The sequence below is a fragment of the Mus musculus genome, chromosome 3, assembly GCF_000001635.26.
Source record: "Mus musculus strain C57BL/6J chromosome 3, GRCm38.p6 C57BL/6J".
NCBI lineage: Eukaryota > Metazoa > Chordata > Mammalia > Rodentia > Muridae > Mus > Mus musculus.
In genome coordinates this window covers 135,608,400-135,629,090 of record NC_000069.6, presented here as the reverse complement: position 1 = coordinate 135,629,090, position 20,691 = coordinate 135,608,400, and the positions used below count along the sequence as shown (strand labels likewise).

Genomic DNA, 20,691 nt, shown 5'->3' with positions numbered 1-20,691 from the left:
AAACCAAATGCTACCATCCCGACTACACTCTTTCAGATGGATCAAACAGCACATTGGTCACTGGCAGATCTTTCAGGTCCCTCACCTCAGAGTCCTCCCAGTTCCTCATTCTTGCCGCCCTTCAACCATGAAGTTAGTCGTAAGAAAAACAGTAAGTGCTTCTTGAATGCACCTCCCACCTCTTTCCATCAGCGCCAGTGACTAACTAGCCTGTCAGCGCAGCTTCAGAAGGCTCGGATTCCAAACTCTCAGGCCTTCTCCCATGAGGCCTTTCTGCTTAAGTGGAAAGCCTGCCTGATTTCACCCAAGTGAAGCGCTTCCTTGAGCCTTCCTGTGCTGTGTTCCTGTGCACACTGTCAGTTAAAAGTGGGATCACGTGACTCGCTGCCTCTGCCGATCATTAGCAGACCGATGTGATCAGCCATCTAGAGCTGGAATCAGCCATCCAGGGACTTTGTAGGAAGAGCATCATCAGCCTTGGAGCAAAACCAGAACTTGGTATTCATTGTCCTACACTTAAATGGGGAAGTATTTGGCCTGTGAAGAAAGACGACTTGCTAAATTCACTTCATTTTAATGTCAGAGAGAGTTTTAAGTTCTGTGCCTAAGAAAGCAACTCATGCTTTGGGACAGTCAAGGTTAAAGTTAGTACAAAACCTTTCTCTGAATTAGGTCACTCTGTAACTATGGGAAGGCAGTCCTGCTGATGGCCTCGCCGCTCTGGAAGAAGTATGCCCTGGTCTGTTTTATGTTGTGTTGGTTGACAAGCAAATTACACAGGATTAAAGTTTGCTTGGGCTGGGGTTTGAAGCCTGGGAGGGTTCAGGTTGTTGGTCAGCCATATCTGACAGGAACTTTGCAGCCCAGGACAAGACAGGAAATTACATAACAAGAGAGGCCATCTTGGCTGAAGTATCTCTTCCTCTTTGTATAGCTCACAGCTCCGTAGATGAGGGCTGGCTCTTATGGTGTATTCGATTTTACCTCCTAAAGATCAACTTCCAGACACCATCACTGGATTACATTTCTAGGCTCAAAACGTCTCATGAGTTTCGGGGTGGGTTCAGAAGCAACTCATTATAATGTTGTATCAGGGCTCAGGCAGGCAGGCCTCCTTGGGGAGTCTAGAGAGCTGGCTCGCTGGCCAGAAGGGAGACCGTTGTTCAGGGCAATGGTATCTTTTCTCCATACTCTCTGGGGAGTTACGCGAGCAGTGATCAGCTTCCCGGCTCTGACCATCAAAGGTTACACTGGAGAAAATCCATATTGAGAGCAAACTCTGTAGAGCCCTGCCTCCGTGGAGTCTGGACCCCGCTGATAGTAATGATATTATAAGTGAGCAGGCTGAGGAAGGCTGTGTGTCTTTACAGGAAGCTCCTTTAGCAGATGCAGGCTCTTCACGTTCACGTTGACATTTATCCAGAGAGGCGACGTACCTCATGCATTTCTAACAATAGGCGGGATTTATGGCAGGTTCTCACTTAATCGAATTCAGAGGGGAATAATGCCTCCGAGCTACTCATGGTGTGAGTCTCATGGTGTGGTTCTCATGTTGGGCCGTCTTGACGAAAAGTTCTACGCTGTAGAGGTCGGGATGGTCAACTAGACAAGAAAGACTTGGTCATCTCCTCTCTCCTGTCCTGTCCATTGCTGTTCTTACCACGTTAAAAATACACAAGTGAAATGATCGCCTCACATGGAAAACTTAACTTTGTAAAACAAGAGCTAAACCACCAAATGTGAAACCTACAAATTTTCAGTCAGAAAGTTTGCTTTTTTTATTTAAGAAACTCACAGACATCTGAACATATACAGTATAATGTCAGAACCCATGCCTGGGGAAACTACTCAAGACTAGTGGGTGTCCTGTTAGGTGATGTGGACCAAGCCATGGGCTTATGTCATTAAAAACAGCCTCCAGAGCCAAGCCCCTGAACAAGACTACCTTTCTGGTAATCACATGACAAGGAGTTAGGACTCAGTCTTTGTTTGTCTCTCTTACTTCATCAGTCACCCATTCCCTTCTCGTGCATGGTTTGCCCAGTTTTCATCACTGAAAATCGTGACAAGGTTTCAGAGAAGAAACAGTGTTGGTTAGTAAGGACCCTTGTGACAGTCCTACCTAATGAGGCATACTCTGTTTTCAGTGACTTGTTTCCTGGACATATAAACAACCCCCACTACCATTTTGATTTATTTCCATCCTGTCATGTGTTCATTGTATATTTTTTAAGTTGAGCTATAGTCAAATATGTATATATCTGCAAAATGTTGTATTTCTGCTGATTGGTTCCATGTTACAGTCAGGTCAGATGTACTAACTATTGAAAATGTGCTTCTCATATAGATTTGCAACTATGTGGGGCCTGCAAAGGTTATCGTTCAGTTGGTCACAAATGGAAAAAACATCCACCTGCACGCCCACAGCCTGGTGGGCAAGCACTGTGAGGACGGGGTATGCACCGTAACAGCAGGACCCAAGGACATGGTGGTTGGGTAAGTGGGCTGTGTGGTATGGAGGGAGCGGGAACACGCGGGTGTGAAATCCATAGGCCCCTTTCCTTGTGGATCTGTGCAAAGCCTGAGAGGGTCTCACACACGAGCAAGCGGATAAAGCCAGGGGAATGTGTGTCCTCTCCTTTGAACTGCTAAGGAAATAGAGGTGACCAGATATCTGTCCTGCCTGAGACAATCCTTGCATCTGTAGTCTTGGCCTCTCAAGGATGGGTTTGGACAATGTTATAATTATAAGCCCTTGACCTAAGAGGCATTTGTGCCACTTTCAATTATATTTTTCTTCTCCTGGAATTAAAGATGAAGAAAAGAATGAAACAACTACCTTAACTATATAGAAATGATTACCATGGAGATGCTTTTTGCTTCCTTGAAACAGCATCTCCACTATAGTTTAAGCTTACCTTGAACTCACATAGATCCTGTTGTCTCTACCTCCCAAGTGTTTGGGTGCTGGGATTAGAGATGTGTACCCCCCCCCACACACACAGAGCTCTGATTTTTGCCTATTTGGGATTTTCTTAATAGAGTTCTAGTGGGAACATTTGAGACATGAAGCAGATAAGTAAATATTGTTTCAACTCTGCGCTACTTATAAAATGTGTGCTTTTTAAGTCAACAAGACATGCAAATTGGTTTGGGCACTCATTTGATCTGGAACATAAGTAGAAATTAGTGTATTCTTTCAAAGTCAGTCAAATACAACAATTTTTAGTGAATGAAATTTTATAGAAGTAATCTTACTTCAAAAGAATCACAAAATATTTAATAAGACATAATTATGGGCTGAGAGAGGATGAGTTTAGTTTGCAAGTATGATGGCCCAAGTTCAAACCCCTGGCCTCTCATAGCAGCGCTTTTCAGAGCACAGGCATTTATCCTCCCAGCTCCTGCAGGGGAGCAAGAGGCAAAGACAGGAGAATCTGGAATCTCATGCAGTAGCTGGCCTGGTGTGGTGGACAGACACCAAACAGATCCCATGTCAAACCTGAAGTTCTCCTCAGACCTCCATATGCACAGCACATCACATAGTCAGCTGCGTTCGCACACATAAAATAAGGGCACTCACTATGCTAAGGTTTTATATTTCATTATCCTGAAACACTAAAATAGCAGACAATGTAGTAACTTAAACAGCAAAAAATGATGTAAGCATTCAGTCATCTCAAATACAGATAACTCCTATTTTCCAGACTCTTAAAAAGCAAAGGGGATGGTTCAGTGGTTAAGTGCACTTTCCACCAAATCTGAGAGCCTGAGTCCAACTCCTGTAAGCCACATGGCAGGAGAGAACCAACTTCCACAAATTATTCTCCAACCTCCACATGCAACAAAGGTATAAGTGCACACACACACCATGTAATATAATTTTTAAATAAAAAAAAAGTTAACTAAAATATTTTTAAAGCCAGAAGGTAAGAACTGGGGAGACAGGTCAGTGGGTAAAGTATTTGCAATGCAAACTTCAGGGCCTGAGTTCTGAGCTCCAGCGCCCACATGAAAATCCAGGTGTTAAAAAAACCAAACTGATAAATAAAATAAAACCGGGAAAGGGCAGAGCACAGCGGTGCATGCCTTTAATCCTAGCACTCAGGAGGCAGAGTCTAAGGCCAGCCTGGTCTACAGAGTGAGTTCCAGGACCGCCAGGGCTACACAGAGAGAGTCTGTCTCACTGCCCCCCAAAGCCAGGTGTAGTGATGCACCTGGAACCCCAATGTCTGGCCACAGGGATGGAGCAGATCCGCGGGGCTCACAAGCCAGTCAGAAAGCACGGCCCAGTCCATGACCCTGTCTCAAAAACCCGAGAAGTGACTGAGGAAAATTCCCTGCCTGTGTTCTCTGTGGTGCATGCAGATACATTGTTGTTAATTTTATTTAATTGTGTACATCATCATTCAGAGTTCTCCAGTCTTAGATCAAGTAGTGTCTGGGAAGACCCCAGTGAATGTGTGCTTTTTTTAGGAGATTGCTTAGCCAGCCTTGATGAAGTCTGACTCTGTTGCCCTGCAATCTTGGGAGGTTCAGCTTTCAAAGTCCCAGGCATCATTTCTTCATTTGACGACGAAGATGCTCAAGTGTGAGAAGCTCCCAGAGAGAGGGCCCTTCCCTTTAAGTCATTCATCTCTGGTGCTTTTTGACGTTAGGGAGAAAAGTATCCGAATTGGAGGAAGCTGAAGTTAGTTCTCGTGGACTTCAGCTTGTCTCGGCATCTCCTGGCTGCCCTGCTTCTCAGTCTGCCGAAACTGACATGCAGGGTGACTGTCAGTTTTAGACAACTGATCGGTTAGTGTATTCCCTGATTGATTGGCCACATCATAGCCAATCGTTTTGAAGCATTTCCGTTCTTTTCGTCTTGCTTAATCTGTCTTACAATCATATGTTCTTAAGGAAATCACAGGTGAACTTTTCTATCAGTATTTCTGTCAGTAATATTTATTATTATAAAACTTGCAGAGTGTTGCTTCTCTGTTGGGTTTAATAATCTTTCATGATTTAGAAGAAACTAATGGTGGCTGTGTCTGCTGCTCTGAGGTAGACACAAGGCCTTGGGTTGCTCTCCCCTGCAGCACTACCGCCACTAAAAACACTAATGGCTGTTTATGCTGGAGCCTAGGTTGCAGCGATGGAGGTAAATTCAGTACCTGTAAGCAGAGCGGAGAGGTCCGTCGGTGTCTTTTAGTGTAGTGGGGCACGCGGCTCTAGAGTTGGGAGTGTGCATTACTCATGGATTTAGCAAACATTTTCGACATCCGATTCCTGACTAGGCTCCCTGTGGTTTGATCTAGTCATAGCTGGGTGGGATTTTCTAAGGTGAGGAAACTTTCTCGGAGAGATGCAGTCGAGGAGATGCCGCCTGAGTGATAGGGGGTAACCACAGTAGCTTTTCCCACCCAAGAATCTCTCACTGTAGAATGTCTGCAGTCGCTTTCCCGGTTGGCATTTAGCTGAGAGAATTCTGCTCATGGTATTTTCCCCAGACACCATTTTCTTCGTGATTCCCTTGTCTCTGTGTCTCTGAGTTTCTAACACGGTCCTACACCTTTTGCCTTTTCTTCTGTTTCTCTTGGATGGAAAAGCAGCGTGCTAGCAGCCGGGAAGTCAGAGCTCCTGTATGCTTCTGTCACTCTGCACGGCAGAAGGGATGGAGGCCAAGTTGCATGACTTTCTAAAGACTTGAATTCCTTTCCTTACAAAATCAGAAAGACACAGGCTCTGTCTATCTCCAGGCACTCAGTGTTTAACCCTCTAGACCAAGCCCACATTAGCTAATGTTATAAAACAGCAGGAGGAAACTTGCCACTATCTCCTCATGGTATGACATCGGTTATTTTATTTAGTTCTGACTTGTAGGCCAGAAGTTTAGGAAGACAGCCAAAGGTGTTTCTTAGACTTGTCAATACTAGAAATAGAACCAAGATAACATTTTCCAATACTACAGATTAGACTGAATATAGATTCACAAACAAGGCACCAGTCCAAACTATCAACATATGTAAAAATGACCCCAAGAAGACCAAGCTTTGAACACATCAAAACCAAACGGACCCCCTTTGTTTACAGTGTCTTTCACACTTTCTTCTCTGTTTGAATTCTTAATAAGTTTAGTTTCTATTTTTCCAAATTATTTTATCAGTATTAGAACTATCATCTCTTGGGGTTTGATTATGGATTTGATTGTTTTAATATAGGGTCATTAACTTCAGTTAGCTTTCATTAGACCTCTTGTCTCTTATGCACTTAGTTAGACTTCACTGCCTTTCTTAATAAAAAAAAGAAGAAGAATCCTGTTTAGTATTCTATTTTGACCAGAATGTTAATATTTTTAGCAACACTCTAGTTCTCTGAAATTTTTTGTTCAGTGGAAAATGTCTGTGCATTTCTACTTTGCTGTCGGCCACGTCCACCAAAAGTCACCACACCCTGTTTGCTTACTGGCAACCTGGGTTGAAAGAGATGTACAGTTCTTTTTATTTCCCCCTCCCAACTAATTTATGTAGCTTATTGCAGTTGGTAAGCAGGAGAGCAGAGATTCTCAACCTGTCGGTTGCAACCCCTTTGGGCGTCAAATGGTCTTTTCACAGAGCATGCCTATGGAGATTTATATTAAGCTTTATAACAGTGGCAAAATTACAGTTATGAAGCAGCAATGGAATAATTTTATGGTTGGAGGTCACCACAGCATGAGGAACTGTTAAAGTGTTGAAGCATGAGGAAGGCTGAGAGCCACTGCCCTGGATGATAGTAGATATGAGAACACACAGGAGAGCCTTTGGGCTCCCACAGGAGAACTGCTACCTTAAATTACTGCTGGACAGATCCAGTGTAATTGTGTAGCTAAACACTAGCCCACAGGAGAGGCACTGCCTAGAGAAGGTTGGACAAATATGGACTTAGGTTCAAGGTGTGCCGTACCAAGTTGGTGTATGCACTGTGAGACGAGAGCTGCTTTTGAACACTGAAATCAAGGTCTGAAACAACAAAGGCCAAAGAGGGGCCACTGTGAGCCCCAACCCAGTGTTAGACACATCAAAATTTGAGCAACAGCTTCCAAATGATGATGAAGATGAAACATCTGACCTACTTCAGCATGTTTATTGATGGCTACAGGTTTGAGTCAGCCTGGGTCACTTCATAGAAAACTGATGCCAGCCTCCATCCCATAGAGTGGGATTTCACAGAGCAGTGAAAAGCCAGGCCCTCCAGCCTCAGCATTCCTCTTGAGTTAATGGAAAGGTTTGTTTGAAAAGTCCTGATTCCGTAGGGTTGGATGGAGCCCCAGATTTTTAGTAAATTCTAAAACAACACTGATGTTGCTAGTTAAAGACTCCCATGTTGTGAATATGAGAGGAAGAAGCAAGGTTGTGGTTTCAGCCCTTTTATTAGTGGTTGTAGCCTTTCTGTTTTTAAAATGTCATTGCTGCAACACTCCTCCTCTCCAGTGTTCATTTCTGTGAATTTTGATAATCATGTGGCTACTCCTGATCTGAGGCTGATGAGTTCTCTTTGGTTTTATGTCTGAAAGTCGTCCCTTCATCTTCTCTGTTCAAAGGTGTTTTTTGAAGAGCAGAGGATTCTAAGTTGACAATATGTACTTTCATGTGCTGGTTTTATGTTGATTCACCGTCTCAGGTCTTGACCTGTTTCCAGCAAGAGCTCTCTGTAGGTCTGCCTCGGCTCTACTGTTCCCAGAGTGTGATTGTTTCTCTAGCAGCGTCTTGACTTCTCTTTAGCACTCGTAAGCAGTGTGAGTTTTGATGGGTTTGAGGGTAGCTTTCTTTTTAAGCTTGAGCTTCTTAGTCGTCATAGATCCTTGGATTTACATTTCTTATTAAATCTTAAAGCTTTTCAACTGTTAAGTTTTCTGTCACTGTCACTGCCCCTGCTCCCCATTCCTGTTCTCTGTCACTTTCTCTCTTCCAGACTAGGGTTGAGTTGGCACAGTGACTAAGAGAATACCTTCTGAATAGTCAATCTGATGCCTCATGTATTCCGAGGCTTCCTGTTTATGAGAATAGTAGCTCTTTCCCTTAGCCTAACAGGGCTTTCTCACAAATGTTTCCTTTGGATTTTTGAAAATCTGTGATGCTCTGGATATAAATCCTAATCTTCTTAACCTCAAGTCTTTGCAACTGCAGAGCCCTAGCTGGCTGCCTGGGTTCTCCTTCCCATCCTGCAACCTAAGCATTAAGCCAGGTAATTGTAAGAGTACCTTTCTATTTTTTTTTCTCGGATGACTGTTGTGTGTCACCTATCTCCAGAGCATGACAATCGTTTTCTCGTGTGTTTTGGCTATTTAATTCTAGAGGAACCGTCTAGGTCTATATTACTCCACCATGGCCTGTGGTGGAACACTGGTGTGTTGTTTACTAGGGTAAACCCTTCCTTCATGATTCATATAATAAATAAGCATGATGCCTTTCTCCAGATGTGAAGCTGGGTTACGTGTAAGAAGTGCAGCCGAGGTGATGGTCACTGATGTTCCCAGGAGATGAGCCTGGGCTCCTAGCGGGGGAGCAGTCTGCACAAGAGTGAGACCCAAAAGGGCAGACACAAGATCTGTTAGACACAAGGACCTCCAAGCACATTAGCAGGTTGGGTGCATAATGTTTGTGATGCTCCCTCCGTTCAAGCTTTCCTGTGGTCAGCAGGCACCTGCTGAGGACCCACATGTCAGCCTGCATTCTAAGACCTGGGGATCTCTGTCCTGAAGGAGCTGTGGAAACACAGCATGTTGACTTCTCTGTGTCCCTGTAACTCACTCCACATCTGGCCTTCTGTGTGTGTCTGTTTCCTTCTGCCTTCACCTCTTCTCCTCCCTTTCTCCAGTTTATATGACCTTTGCACAGTAGCTTGTTCTCATGTGTGCAGGCAAGTTGTCAGATCTCTTTTATTGTCATTTTATATTACATTTACCGTGTGTGTGTGTGTGTGTGTGTGTGTGTGTGTGTGTGTGTGTGTGTATGTGTATTTCTGCTTGTCGGGGGAGGCTATCTGTTCTCTCTCTCTCTCTCTCTCTCTCTCTCTCTCTCTCTCTCTGTGTGTGTGTGTGTGTGTGTGTGTGTGTGTGTGTGTGTGTGTGTCAGTGTCAAAGCCCAGAACAACTTGTGGAAGCCGCTTCTCTTCCCCTCCTATGTGGGTTCTAGGGATTGAACTCATGTCACCAAGCTTGGCAGCTAGTGTTCTTACTGACTTAGCCATCTCACTGACCTGTATCATTTTCTTCCTTCTACTAATATTTATTTTACTTTTAGAGTAAAAGTCCTTACAAACATCTATATGGCTCTGAGAGACCCAGGCCCTGCACTTTTCTCTTTGAGTTCATCTGTCCCCTCTGACTCTGCTCCTTACCCTCAGCCCATGTGCCACCTTTCTGCCACTGTCAAAAACAGCAGAGTGGCCCTGCCATGCGGTCTTCACATTCACCAGAGTGGTCCTGCCATGAGGTCCTCACACTCACCTGTCTGCAGCTCTGATACTTAGAATCCACTTCTTCTGACCTCCCTCAGGACTGGCTCAGCTGTGATCTCAGGGTCCTGCCTGGGTTCTCCCTGTCTGGCTCTCCTACCCTCTCACCCCTCCCAGGCCTGTCTTCTTTTTCTTGTTTACATGTATTTCTCTTTTAAGTTACACTGTGAAATCTATCATCGTGTACGCTAGCATGTGCATTGTGTGAGAGCACAGTGAAGCCACACAAGCCTTCCCTAGTAAAGCATACGTACAAGGGCACCCGTACTCTGTGACTCCTGAGTTGACATCTAATATGTTCTGAGACGTAAGGTGATTCAAGTTTTCCTCCAACTCTTTTAGTAACCCAGTTTAACCTGGTCTGACAAATCCACTTCTGTGATGAGTCTGGTTAGAGGCCTCTCTGCAGAAATGTCAATGAGCTGAGTCCATGGTGCACCCCAGCCCTGCCAACAGTGTCTAGTGACGTACAGCATATGCCATATATCACCCTCATAAAGTCCCAAATTCTGATGTTCATCTGACTTTGGTCTGTGTAAGATGCTGAGTGCTTGTGTACTTTTTCCGGTGTGCTGTCTGCTGACCTGAAGCCCGCCCCCCGGCCATGACCTGCCTGACTTCTGCTCTCACTGTTTTTCTCCAGCTTTGCAAACCTGGGAATACTTCATGTGACTAAGAAAAAGGTATTTGAAACACTGGAAGCACGGATGACAGAGGCGTGTATTAGGGGCTATAATCCTGGACTTCTGGTGCATTCTGACCTTGCCTATCTACAAGCAGAAGGCGGAGGAGACCGGCAACTCACAGGTGAGCCAGCTGACCCAGCCTTAATTAAGGCTTCTATGTTCCAGGATGACTGCAGCCATCAGCGTGCCAGGCTATCAGAGGGAAGGGGATCAGTGCAGCCCGGTCTTTCCTTTCTGTGCTGGGCACCGTGGAGAAGCGGAGCCCACACACAAAGACTCTGCATGCTTGTTCTCACCTATGTCTGCGCAGCCGGCGGTGCAGAGACGTGCATTTCCCTGTACTCCTCGCATTCTATGTGTGCCTTATCTCTTAGCAAGCGTAGGAGAGTAGATGGGTGAGCATGGGAGAAGACAATATTTACAATACTCCAGAGAAAACGCAGCTTACCTTTGATGGGTTTTTAGGCAATTTAATAAGACCATTGTGTAAAATTTTACTAACAGTTTAAAGAATTTCAGGCCAAAGTAACCAAAAGAAAAAAGAAGACTCAGTTATTAAAATTAAAGGTGAAAATCAGGGAAACATTATCAGAGGTAATGGTCAAATCCAAAGAATCATTAGGGCTTTGAAAATATGTATTACAGTAAATTAGAATATCTCACAGAAACGGGTAAGTTCACAGGTACATCTGACCTGCCAGTGTTAAACTAAGAAGATAGAAACAACTTACACAGACCTAAGACAAGCAATAAAATATCTCCCAACTGAAAAATACCCGGTCCTAAATGGAATCATGGCTGAATTCTGTCAGATATTTGAAGAGATAACGTAAATCCTCCTTAAACTGTTCCATAAAGTAGAAAGGGGAAGAATATCAACAAACTTATTTTCCAAAGCCAGCATTACTTTTATACCCAAACCAGGTAAAAGAAGAAAAGAAAAGAAAAGAAGAGAAAAGAAAAGAAAAGAAAAGAAAAGAAAAGAAAAGAGAAAAGGAAGGAAAGGATAAGCCGATTCATACATTCCCAATAAAATAATAGAATGAAATGAAAAATATACAAACGGGAAAGGAAGAGATGAAAGAGCCCTATCCACAGACAATATTGTCCCACACACAAGAGCCCAGGGCTGCACTGGAGAGGCTTAGCTCTGATTGAGGATCAGCCTGCGTCATCACCACACAGACCCCGTGGTTTTCCTATATCGATAGTGAGTGTGTCGAGAAAGAAGTCAGCAAACGCGACGGCCGAGCACAGTCACAGGCATCCCCGATAGCTTCAACATGAGCAAATAAAACTCCTGGCAATAAACTAACCATGTGAAAAGTCCTTTACAGTGAACATGTTAAGACACGGAAGAAGAAAGAGATGTCAATCAATGATGGAAAGGCCTCCCATGTTCCTGGGAGTTAACAGAGTTACTACCACAAAAATATGGCCAAGTGTGGTCTGTAGATTGAATGCAATCCACAATGCCAATACCGTTCCTCCTAGAAAATAAAGTTCACTTGGGACGACAAAAGGTCTCAGGTAGCCAAAGCTATAGGATAGTAAGAATATTTCAGAGGTATCACAGCTGCTGATATCAGAGGTATCATAGCTGCTGATTCCAGGTCACACTACAGAGCCATGGTAACAAAAAAAGCATGGAAGTGGGGTCAAAACAGACGTGTAAATCAGCAGAAGAGGAGAGTCAGAAAGGAACACAATGTAGCCACCTGATACCCGAGAAAGATGCCAAAATGTGCATTAGAGAAAAGACGGGCTGGAGAAGAAGTGATGCCGGTGGGGAACCGGCTAGCACATATAAGGAAGGGAACCAGATCCCAGGCTCCTACCCTACCAACCAATTCAACACGGAGCAGAGATCTTAATGGAAAAGGTAATGGTCTGAAACAGCTAAAGGAAAACATGCAGAAAACGCTTCGTGATGTAGGCAAGCCCTTTCCGAAAAGGGCTCCAGCAACTCAGGAAATAAAATGGAGAACTAGCAACTGAGATTCAAAGGCGTCACAGCAGAGGAAACAGTTTCCTGAGTTGAAGAGACGACAGCCTTCAGTGGGGGAAAGAATTGTTGCTAGCTATGTAGCTGACAGATTAGTATCTAGGTTCTATAAAAACTCAAAAAAAATTAAATTCTGGAAACAAACAACCCAGTAAATAAATGCGCTCAGAAGAAAGAGAGGGTTCTCCAACAATGAGTGCAAACAGCCAACAAATGTGAAAGCATGCTTCACACCCTTAGTCTTTAAAGTTCCTCTGAGGTCCCACCTCACCCTGGTCAGAAGTCATTAAGAAAACAAGTCCAGGAGCCTGCCAAGTAGCTCAGGTGGTACAGTACTTACCTCTTGTGTAAGAAGTCCTGGGTTTGATTCCCAGCACTCCCTACAAACGGCTGCACTCCCAGATGAGTTCAAGGTCGTCCCCAGATGTGTGTAGCAGATGTCTTAGCAGGTAACCCATACAAAGCCTGCTGCCCTGAATTCAGTCTCCAGGACCCACATGGTAGAAGGAGAGAACCCCTCCCCTCAGGTGGTCCTCTACCCTAAACACACGTGTGTTATGACCAACAAATGCAAGAATGTAAATAAGAAAATCAAAATGGAGATTTAGAATAACATGAAGTAAAACTGCATAGACACAGCTATCCACTCCTGCGGATATTTACAAAACTCTAACTCCACGTACTATAACATACATATTTCCCTGCACATATGTGTTTATTTCAGCCATATTCAAGAGCTACATCAAACAACCACCGTAGCTCTCCATTAGCAGATGATGGATTAAGAAAGCATGATATACATGAGTAATGGAGTTTTTTTTCAGCCATTAAAAAAAAAAAAGAAAAAAGAAAGAAGGGCTGGAGAGATGCCTCAGCAGTTAAGAGCACTGACTGCTCTTCCAGAGGTCCTGAGTTCAAATCCCAGCAACCACATGGTGGCTCACAACCATCTGTCATGGAACTCGATACCCTCTTCTCTTGTGTCTGAAGACAGCTATAGTCTACTCACATACATAAAATAAAAATAAATCTTTATTTTTAAAAAAGAAGGGAAGAAAAAGAAAAGAAACATTTGCAGGGCAGTGTATGCAACTGGAGATCTCTGTATCAAGAGAAATAAGCCAGAACAAAGAAGATGAACATCACCTACCGTCTCTCTCGGTTCTAGATCCTAGGTTTTATATAGATGTACATAAGATATTTTGCATATGCGTGCATAGGATATGAAAGTAAGAGGAAGGTACTCCGTTGGTAGGGAGGGGACGAGTGGATATGAGGAGGGGAGAAGGGGCCTTAGGTACGGTCACAGTGCTTGTTCTAGGATGAAAATGTTTTCAGGGAGTTATCCCGATGAGCACTGAGTATATGCCAAGAAAGACTTTAAGGAAGTGTTTCTAGAGGAAAAGAATTGGTCTTTGAGGCCATTTGCTGTCAAATGTTCACACTCTGACCTGCCTGGGCATGAGCAGACTGTTCTCTGTGACCCTAGACAGAGAGAAGGAGATCATCCGCCAGGCAGCCGTGCAGCAGACCAAGGAGATGGACCTGAGCGTGGTGCGCCTCATGTTCACAGCCTTCCTCCCTGACAGCACTGGCAGCTTCACTCGGAGACTGGAGCCTGTGGTGTCAGACGCCATCTATGATAGCAGTGAGTACTCGTTCCCAAGATGGGACAGTTTCATCTAGCTGCATGGAGGGCAGGGCCACTATGTCACTTACTCCCCAGAGCTGAGGCCTGCAGACTGGGACCTAGTCACATAGAGCCTCTAGTTTATTGTCTACAAAGTTAATACTGCAGTCTAGGGTAAAGGGTCAATATCCAGTTAAGCGTCTTAAGAACATGTCTGCCAAGGTAACACGTCTTCCTCAGAGAGTGCATTATATTCCTTACATGTAACACCAGTTTCTTACTATGAACACATGACTGTAAGGATAGATTGCTGGTGCTCTAAAAAAAATTACCTTAATTTTTGCACCTGGCAGCACGGAAGAAAAATTGATAGAAGACAAGTATCCCTCTTGTCTCTCTTTATCCCCAGTTTGAAATACATTTATTAAGACAGGAACGTCAAGGTAACTAAATAAATGAATAGTATGTCAAAATCATCTTTCAGGCTGCAGATAATAGAATGTGCAGGGTTTCCAGTAGCTTGTAGAATTTACTGTGTGGCTCTATTGTTCGATATGCATTGGGCTTAACAAACAGTTGTTTCAGGAACCCTGCAAGCCTCACTGAATGGTCATAGAATACGATGCACAAGGAAATCCCATGTTCTGCATCCAGCCACGCATGGGTCTGTCTGATTTAAACAAGTGTGAAGGGAAGTGAAAAGTTTATTGAATGGAAAAGAGTCTTACTGAACAGAGATGAGCTACAGCTGTTGGAGTTTTTAAAGGGGGAAGCTTTGCCCCACTCACCACTATGGGCAGCTTTGCCCCAAACCACACAGAATGCTAATTTAGGTTGGGGGAAAAAAACCAGAACATCTTCACTTTTCTTTGAAGAATGTGTGTGTGTGTGTGTGTGTGTGTGTGTGTGTGTGTGTAAATGTGTATATATATATATATATATATATTAGCTTAAAATGTCATTTTCTTAAAATTTTTAAGAATTTTACAAATGACATAAAGTTAGCATGAAACAAGCCATTGGTCCAGAAACATCAGACAGCTCTCTCCTTCCTCATCAGCCTGTGTGTTAGAGAAGCCATATGCCACCATCCCTCCCTGACCTGCTCCTTTCTGGGGAACCATGAGTGCCCCAGACCCAAGAACTGCTCCTAGTACCTTGGAAGTCTTTCTTGCTCTATTTGTGTCTTGTTAAAGGCAGTAAGAGTGAGCATCATCATGGAATCTTTGTGAGGCTAATGCTAAGCCAGGGTATGCATTCTCTTCTCCCTTTGAACAGAAGCCCCGAATGCATCCAACCTGAAAATCGTGAGAATGGACAGAACAGCAGGATGTGTGACGGGAGGGGAGGAGATTTACCTTCTCTGTGACAAGGTTCAGAAAGGTACGTACACACCTGGTCTCTAGATGTAGGGTGTGGCTGTCAGAGTTCTCTGGAAACAGCGGACCAGGGGTGTTCTCCTTTTGCTGTGGGAGTCTCAAAAAGACAGCGCTCTTCAACACCATTACACGCATTGCAATCACATGCCTGAATACGCCCGTTTGCAGATGACATCCAGATTCGGTTTTATGAAGAGGAAGAAAATGGCGGAGTTTGGGAAGGATTTGGGGACTTTTCCCCCACAGATGTTCATAGACAGGTAGGTGGGTTATTATTGCGGGTTTTATTTTAATGCACTTCTGCCTTGGTGAAATTCAGTGCTCAGTTTCCACATATTAACAAAGAAACCGTCATAAGTCTCTTTGACATCCATACAGCAATGCTATGTTTATGGCTCTTCCAGTACTCTGACATAGAGGCTGAGAAGTCTAAAGGGCTGAAGCTGATGCTGTCCTGATGAGCTGGTGTCTCTGGCTGATTGGTTACATGACCAGGGTCTCCCAGCTGATGACATGAGCCACCACAGTAATAGTCACTCTTTGACAGTGACTGAGAAATGGTGTTTCAAATAATTGGCAACAACCCAAATGTTAGCCAGTAAATGACTAATTAGATAGTGGTGTATCTATGTAATGGAACATCATACAGTTACTAGAAAAGAAGGCTCTGTGAATGAACAAAGACCTCAAAATAGAATGCAAAGATTTGTAACAATCGATATGGAACACACTGTATGTAGAAACAATTCTATGTAGAAACAATTCTGTGTTCACGTGCACAGGAAGCCTGAGACAATAACAACATCAGCTCCCTCTAGGATCTCAAGTTAGTGCATGAGTGGGAAGCGGGGAGGCAGGGAGAACTGTCAGCATATGCTACCTATTGCTCATCCTATATTTGATGACATCTTGATCCTTATAAACATAGAAAGACCGAAACTAAGTCTGTCCAGTTCCTTATTATCCCAGCACTGCCCAGGACTAGCATGTGACACCTCCTGCGCAGCCTCACTTAGCATGACTGTCTGCGGGCTGTCAGCGGCAGCCCTGGTTCTGTCTGCTTCCACATCCACTCCTTCTCTTGCTGCTAGCAGTGATCCTGGATGTTTTCAAGGCTAATCTGAAAGAGAAATGGCTGAGTCGCGTGATCCGCCATCATGCTGTTGTGTTTTACTTTCACGGGGGCAGTATAAGTGTGGGTATAAGGTACTAACTGGGAACTTTCTCCAGGTGCTGGGTTTGCACACACTTTATTTAAGTTCAGAGTATACATAGACGTGTATAGAATGTGCCTGATGCTCACCGACACTAGAAAACAAATGTCCTACACTAATGTTTGGGTCTTTTGCACCCTGCAGTTTGCCATTGTCTTCAAAACGCCAAAGTATAAGGATGTCAACATTACAAAGCCAGCTTCCGTGTTTGTTCAGCTTCGGAGGAAATCAGACCTGGAAACTAGTGAACCGAAACCCTTTCTCTACTACCCTGAAATCAAAGGTACCTGGGTGGTTTAGACTCTTGTGCTTGCTCTGAAAGACCAGTGGGCCCCTCCTCTACTCAGCCTCCCAGAAGCTGCTGCCTGGATGCCTGGATGCACGCTGCATAGTGTTAGGGGCAAGGAAGGTCATATGCCAAGGTCATGGAATTAGCCCCAGGAATTTATGTTACTATATTGCTGCCAAACTTATATGAGACTTAGACATTTGGCTATTGTTGGGTATTAGAATCTAGTATGGAGCCAGCAAGATGGGTAAAAGCACTTGCTGTCAGGGCTGACCTGAGCCTGAGTCCCAAAGCTGTGTGCTGAAAGGAGAGACGTACCTGCCAGAAGATGTGGGTGGTCCTCCACCAGGAGGGGGCTGGGCGGGGAAGAAAGGGAAAGTAAAAAAAAAAAAAAAAAGTAAGGATTTTTCAGCTACTCAGAAGCCCTTAAGAATTAACCAGAAGGCTTAGCCACTGTCCAGCCCAGAACTATAAAATGAGAAGGTCACTATACTTTCCTCACAAAAGACACCTCAGGAAAGGTGCACTATAGTTAAAATGCAGATTACGATTCTTTTTGACGTGCTAGACATCATATTCTCTGGGCCTTGTAGACACTAGGCAGCTGCTCTACCATTGAGCTGTAACCCTGGTTCTCAAATGATAAGTACCCAAAGGGAAGCATCCACAAACTGTATGAAATAGTTGAGGAGACAGTCCTGGATTCCTTGGTCTAAAGAATCAGCCAAAGAATTTCTCTTCAGTGGGAAGCCACTTACCACATTATGAAGGTGAATGGAAGTCAAGGCTCTGTTTATGAAAGAGAGATGTTCAGAGGCAGAGGTGTGGCAGCTGGTGTTTGTCCTGGGAGAAATGATTACTGTGAATCTGTGTGGACTGAGGAAGGTTGATTTAGGCGAGGGAGGCCAGGTCCACGCAGTGAAGCGTTTCTGTGGTAGCTGGAGGTTTTTGCTTTGACTCTGATGGCTAGGCCTGCCTGCTCACTGTCTGGAATGATGTGGTCAGAATGTTGCTAGAATTCAGTGGTGCCTCAGCAGAGTTAGAAAGGGTTCTAGCAGCCAGAAGTTAGCATCCAGCAGATACTTCTCTGTTGGTGCTGTGGAGACCTGGACCTTGGGTGAAGAGAAAGGAAGAGAGACTCGAGAGTCTCAGATTGTTCTAGGGTTTCCAGACTAGAAGTGTATGTATGGAGTGGTTAAGTGGATAAGAGGAACAAGGGAGAAGAGTCTGAGAATGAAAGAGAAGCTTAGTGTAAACATATTTCAGTTGGGGTCAAGTGCAGGAAGGGGGCCAGTCAAAGGCATGACTCAAGTGGGTGGGGGCTCAGCACTGAAGAGAATCCCGGCCCCACAGAGTTTAAGTGTAGGGACGCACAGTGCTGCCGTCAACCTCTCTGTACCTCTGTTTCGTAAGTTTTGTCTTGACGGCCATGGTTCTGAGAAGAGATCCATGAACTTGGAGGCTACACAAGGCCTGGGATCTGATAAAATCAGAAATGTCTGGCTCAGAGAGAATGGGGCTGGAGAGGATGTCACCAGGTACAGGGTCCTAGGTCCAGGGCCACCAAGGCCCCCAGGTATCGGTCCCTTGAAGGCAAAGCGTGATGGTGGCCAGGAGTTTCTGGGAGGCCATGTCTCTTTTTGAGGTATGGCCTCCCCATTCCTGGGTCAGGCTTATGGTGAGCTCTGTGGCTGGCCTACTTCCTTCCTCACCAGCTTGAGGTCTTCTAGATCCTTCTGTCCAGACAAGGCAACATGAAATTACTGCTTTACCTGAAGCCTCTGCCCTCTGAAAACAGGAAAAAAAGATTATTTTTCTAAGAAAAAAAAAAAAACAGTGTATCTCCTGAAATGTGCCTTTAAAAGAGCGTTGTCATTGCTGATGCAGAATCATGAGAAAAAGAAAAGAACTGCAGGTTCCCTGTGCAGGATGTGAGCCTTGAAACGCTGAGAGTTTGGTTGCCAGGCAACCTCTCCTGCTAGTGTCTGCATCTGAAGAGTACAGTAGACAAGGCCCAGCTTCCTGGGCACTCCACGCCAGCAGAGTGGGAGTTTTCTAATGCCTGGATTAGAGGATTGGGGTTCCCTGAAGTCCTGGTTACCTCACATCTTCTAGGTCATCATGAATACAAATGGTATACTTGAAATACAAATGAGGCTCCACCTACACACAGGATGGCTGAGGTACCTGTTGTGTTCCGTGTTTCTACACTGGAAACATTTTCTCTGTGAGATCCACAGTTCATCCACTGACTAAATGAATATAGCTATTGGTTTTGGTATAACTGGTGGGAAAACTTTATAAATATTTCTCCGAGCCATCAGTTAGAAAGTAGACAGTCTCTTCACCTCAGCCTCACTCCTTTCTGGCCGAAAGCCGTTTTCTTCCTAATCATCCTGGTGTGCCCAGGGTTGGTTTCCCAGGGACTGGCAAAGTCCACCATGCTCTCCTGCTTTCCCCATCAGCTGCAGTAGACAGTCCAACATAGTCCAAAAGTCCTTGTGCCACACCGTGGGGTGATGGAAACACCCACAGAACTAGAGAAGTAGGGATCTTTCTGAACATAGACCATGATGAAAGCCAGCATTAATCAGTCAGACACAGGACGATTGTTCAGTATTGGCCTATTTCCTGGATAGAAAGCACCATGTTGACTATTTAATGTAAACACAAAACCACCTTCACTTCTCAGCCCCAAAGACAAAGAAAACAAACAAACAAATATCTGCTAGGATACTCCCAGACCACAAAGGAACAGGAGCACCATGTCAGATCTCCCACACAGTGACAGGACTGAGAACATGGTGGCTGAAGATCACACGGGCCATGACAGAACTGAGGGCACATGGCTGTCGATCACATTGCAGTAACAGAATTAGGGGGGCTGTCTGGGTTAGTAAGGAACACAGACAGTGAAAGACAAGAGGAACACAGAACTCTGTGAAGAGCACCAAGATAAGTCTCGGAGCACCTGGACCTGGGCAGGCCACTGTCCCAGAGGTCACTCACTGTCCCAGAGGCCATCTTTATTTTGGAGTCCGAGATCTCAGGAGCCAAAACATCTCTGTACACCCTCTCTGTGTTTCTAGGATCGACATTATATCTCTTACCACAATAACCAGTAAGGACTCGGTCTCCATTGCCTCATGCCTGCACTGTCTTCCTTAGAGTTTGACTCTAGATGTCCTGTATACAGTGATAGATGTAGCTCCTAAAATGCTGTCCTCTATGTCATTCTCTGAGACATTCAGCAAGTCCCTCACATTCCTATCCCTGAGGCTCCTCAGCATGGGTGACCCCAGTCCTCCTTTAACCTTTATTATCAAAAGCACCCACCCATGTTATCCCTCTGAGAAGCCCTGTGTCTTCCCAGAATATCATGTTCTTCGGCCATAGTTGTTAGCCTTTATAGAGGCTTGTCATGCTGTAAATCTGTTTTCACGTGATTTCACATGATGGTATGATGCATACCACCATAATCCATCCCACTAAATCCCTCTTTGCCTTGAAATTGACGGTCCTTGACAGCAGAGATGTGTGTTATGTTTCTGTCCATCCCAGCACCTTGCTCAGTGTATGTACGGAATAAATGTAAGCTGGTTATTATAGTTGTCTTAGGTGAACAAGGACAACTGTTCTGAACGTTAGCTGGGTGTGGTGGTGCACACCTCTAATCCTAGTGTTCACGAGGCAAAGGCAGTTTTGAGTCTTGTTCAAAACCAAGCTAGTCTACATAGTGAGTTCCAGGCAGCTAGAGTTACATGGTGAGACCCTATCTCAAAATAAAGAAGTAAAAGTGCTTTAAAAAGAAAAAAATATGTGTATCTTTGGGTTATCTGAATCTTGAGAAGCAATGAGATCTCTCACCATCTTGTTAGCACTGGGAACTTAGGAGGGGGCGCTCAGGAGAGTTGGGTGTGTGCCGCACTGTGGTCTCTGAGGCGTGCTCTTGGTCTTCTCGTCCATTGGAATAAAAACCATGCTTCCTCCTCGGGTGCCTGTTATTTC

General features: G+C 44.6%; 1 protein-coding gene and 1 long non-coding RNA gene across 4 annotated transcripts in view; one reads left to right on the top strand and one right to left on the bottom strand.

The window, feature by feature from the left end:
- Nfkb1 (nuclear factor of kappa light polypeptide gene enhancer in B cells 1, p105) overlaps positions 1-20,691 on the top strand; it is a 107,315-nt gene that overhangs the window by 62,879 nt on the left and 23,745 nt on the right. For all 3 annotated transcript variants that reach the window (XM_006501106.3, NM_008689.2, XM_006501107.2), the window contains 6 exons: positions 2,348-2,496; positions 10,124-10,287; positions 13,661-13,819; positions 15,080-15,184; positions 15,349-15,440; positions 16,539-16,677. In XM_006501106.3, coding sequence (XP_006501169.1) covers positions 2,348-2,496; positions 10,124-10,287; positions 13,661-13,819; positions 15,080-15,184; positions 15,349-15,440; positions 16,539-16,677 — 808 coding nt within the window. The remainder of the gene's footprint in view (positions 1-2,347; positions 2,497-10,123; positions 10,288-13,660; positions 13,820-15,079; positions 15,185-15,348; positions 15,441-16,538; positions 16,678-20,691) is intronic.
- Gm46827 lies at positions 15,434-20,667 on the bottom strand. The gene is made up of 3 exons (XR_001783992.2): positions 17,442-20,667; positions 17,002-17,039; positions 15,434-16,300 (listed from the first exon to the last, which is right to left on the bottom strand). It is a non-coding gene; the product is annotated as a predicted gene, 46827 (long non-coding RNA).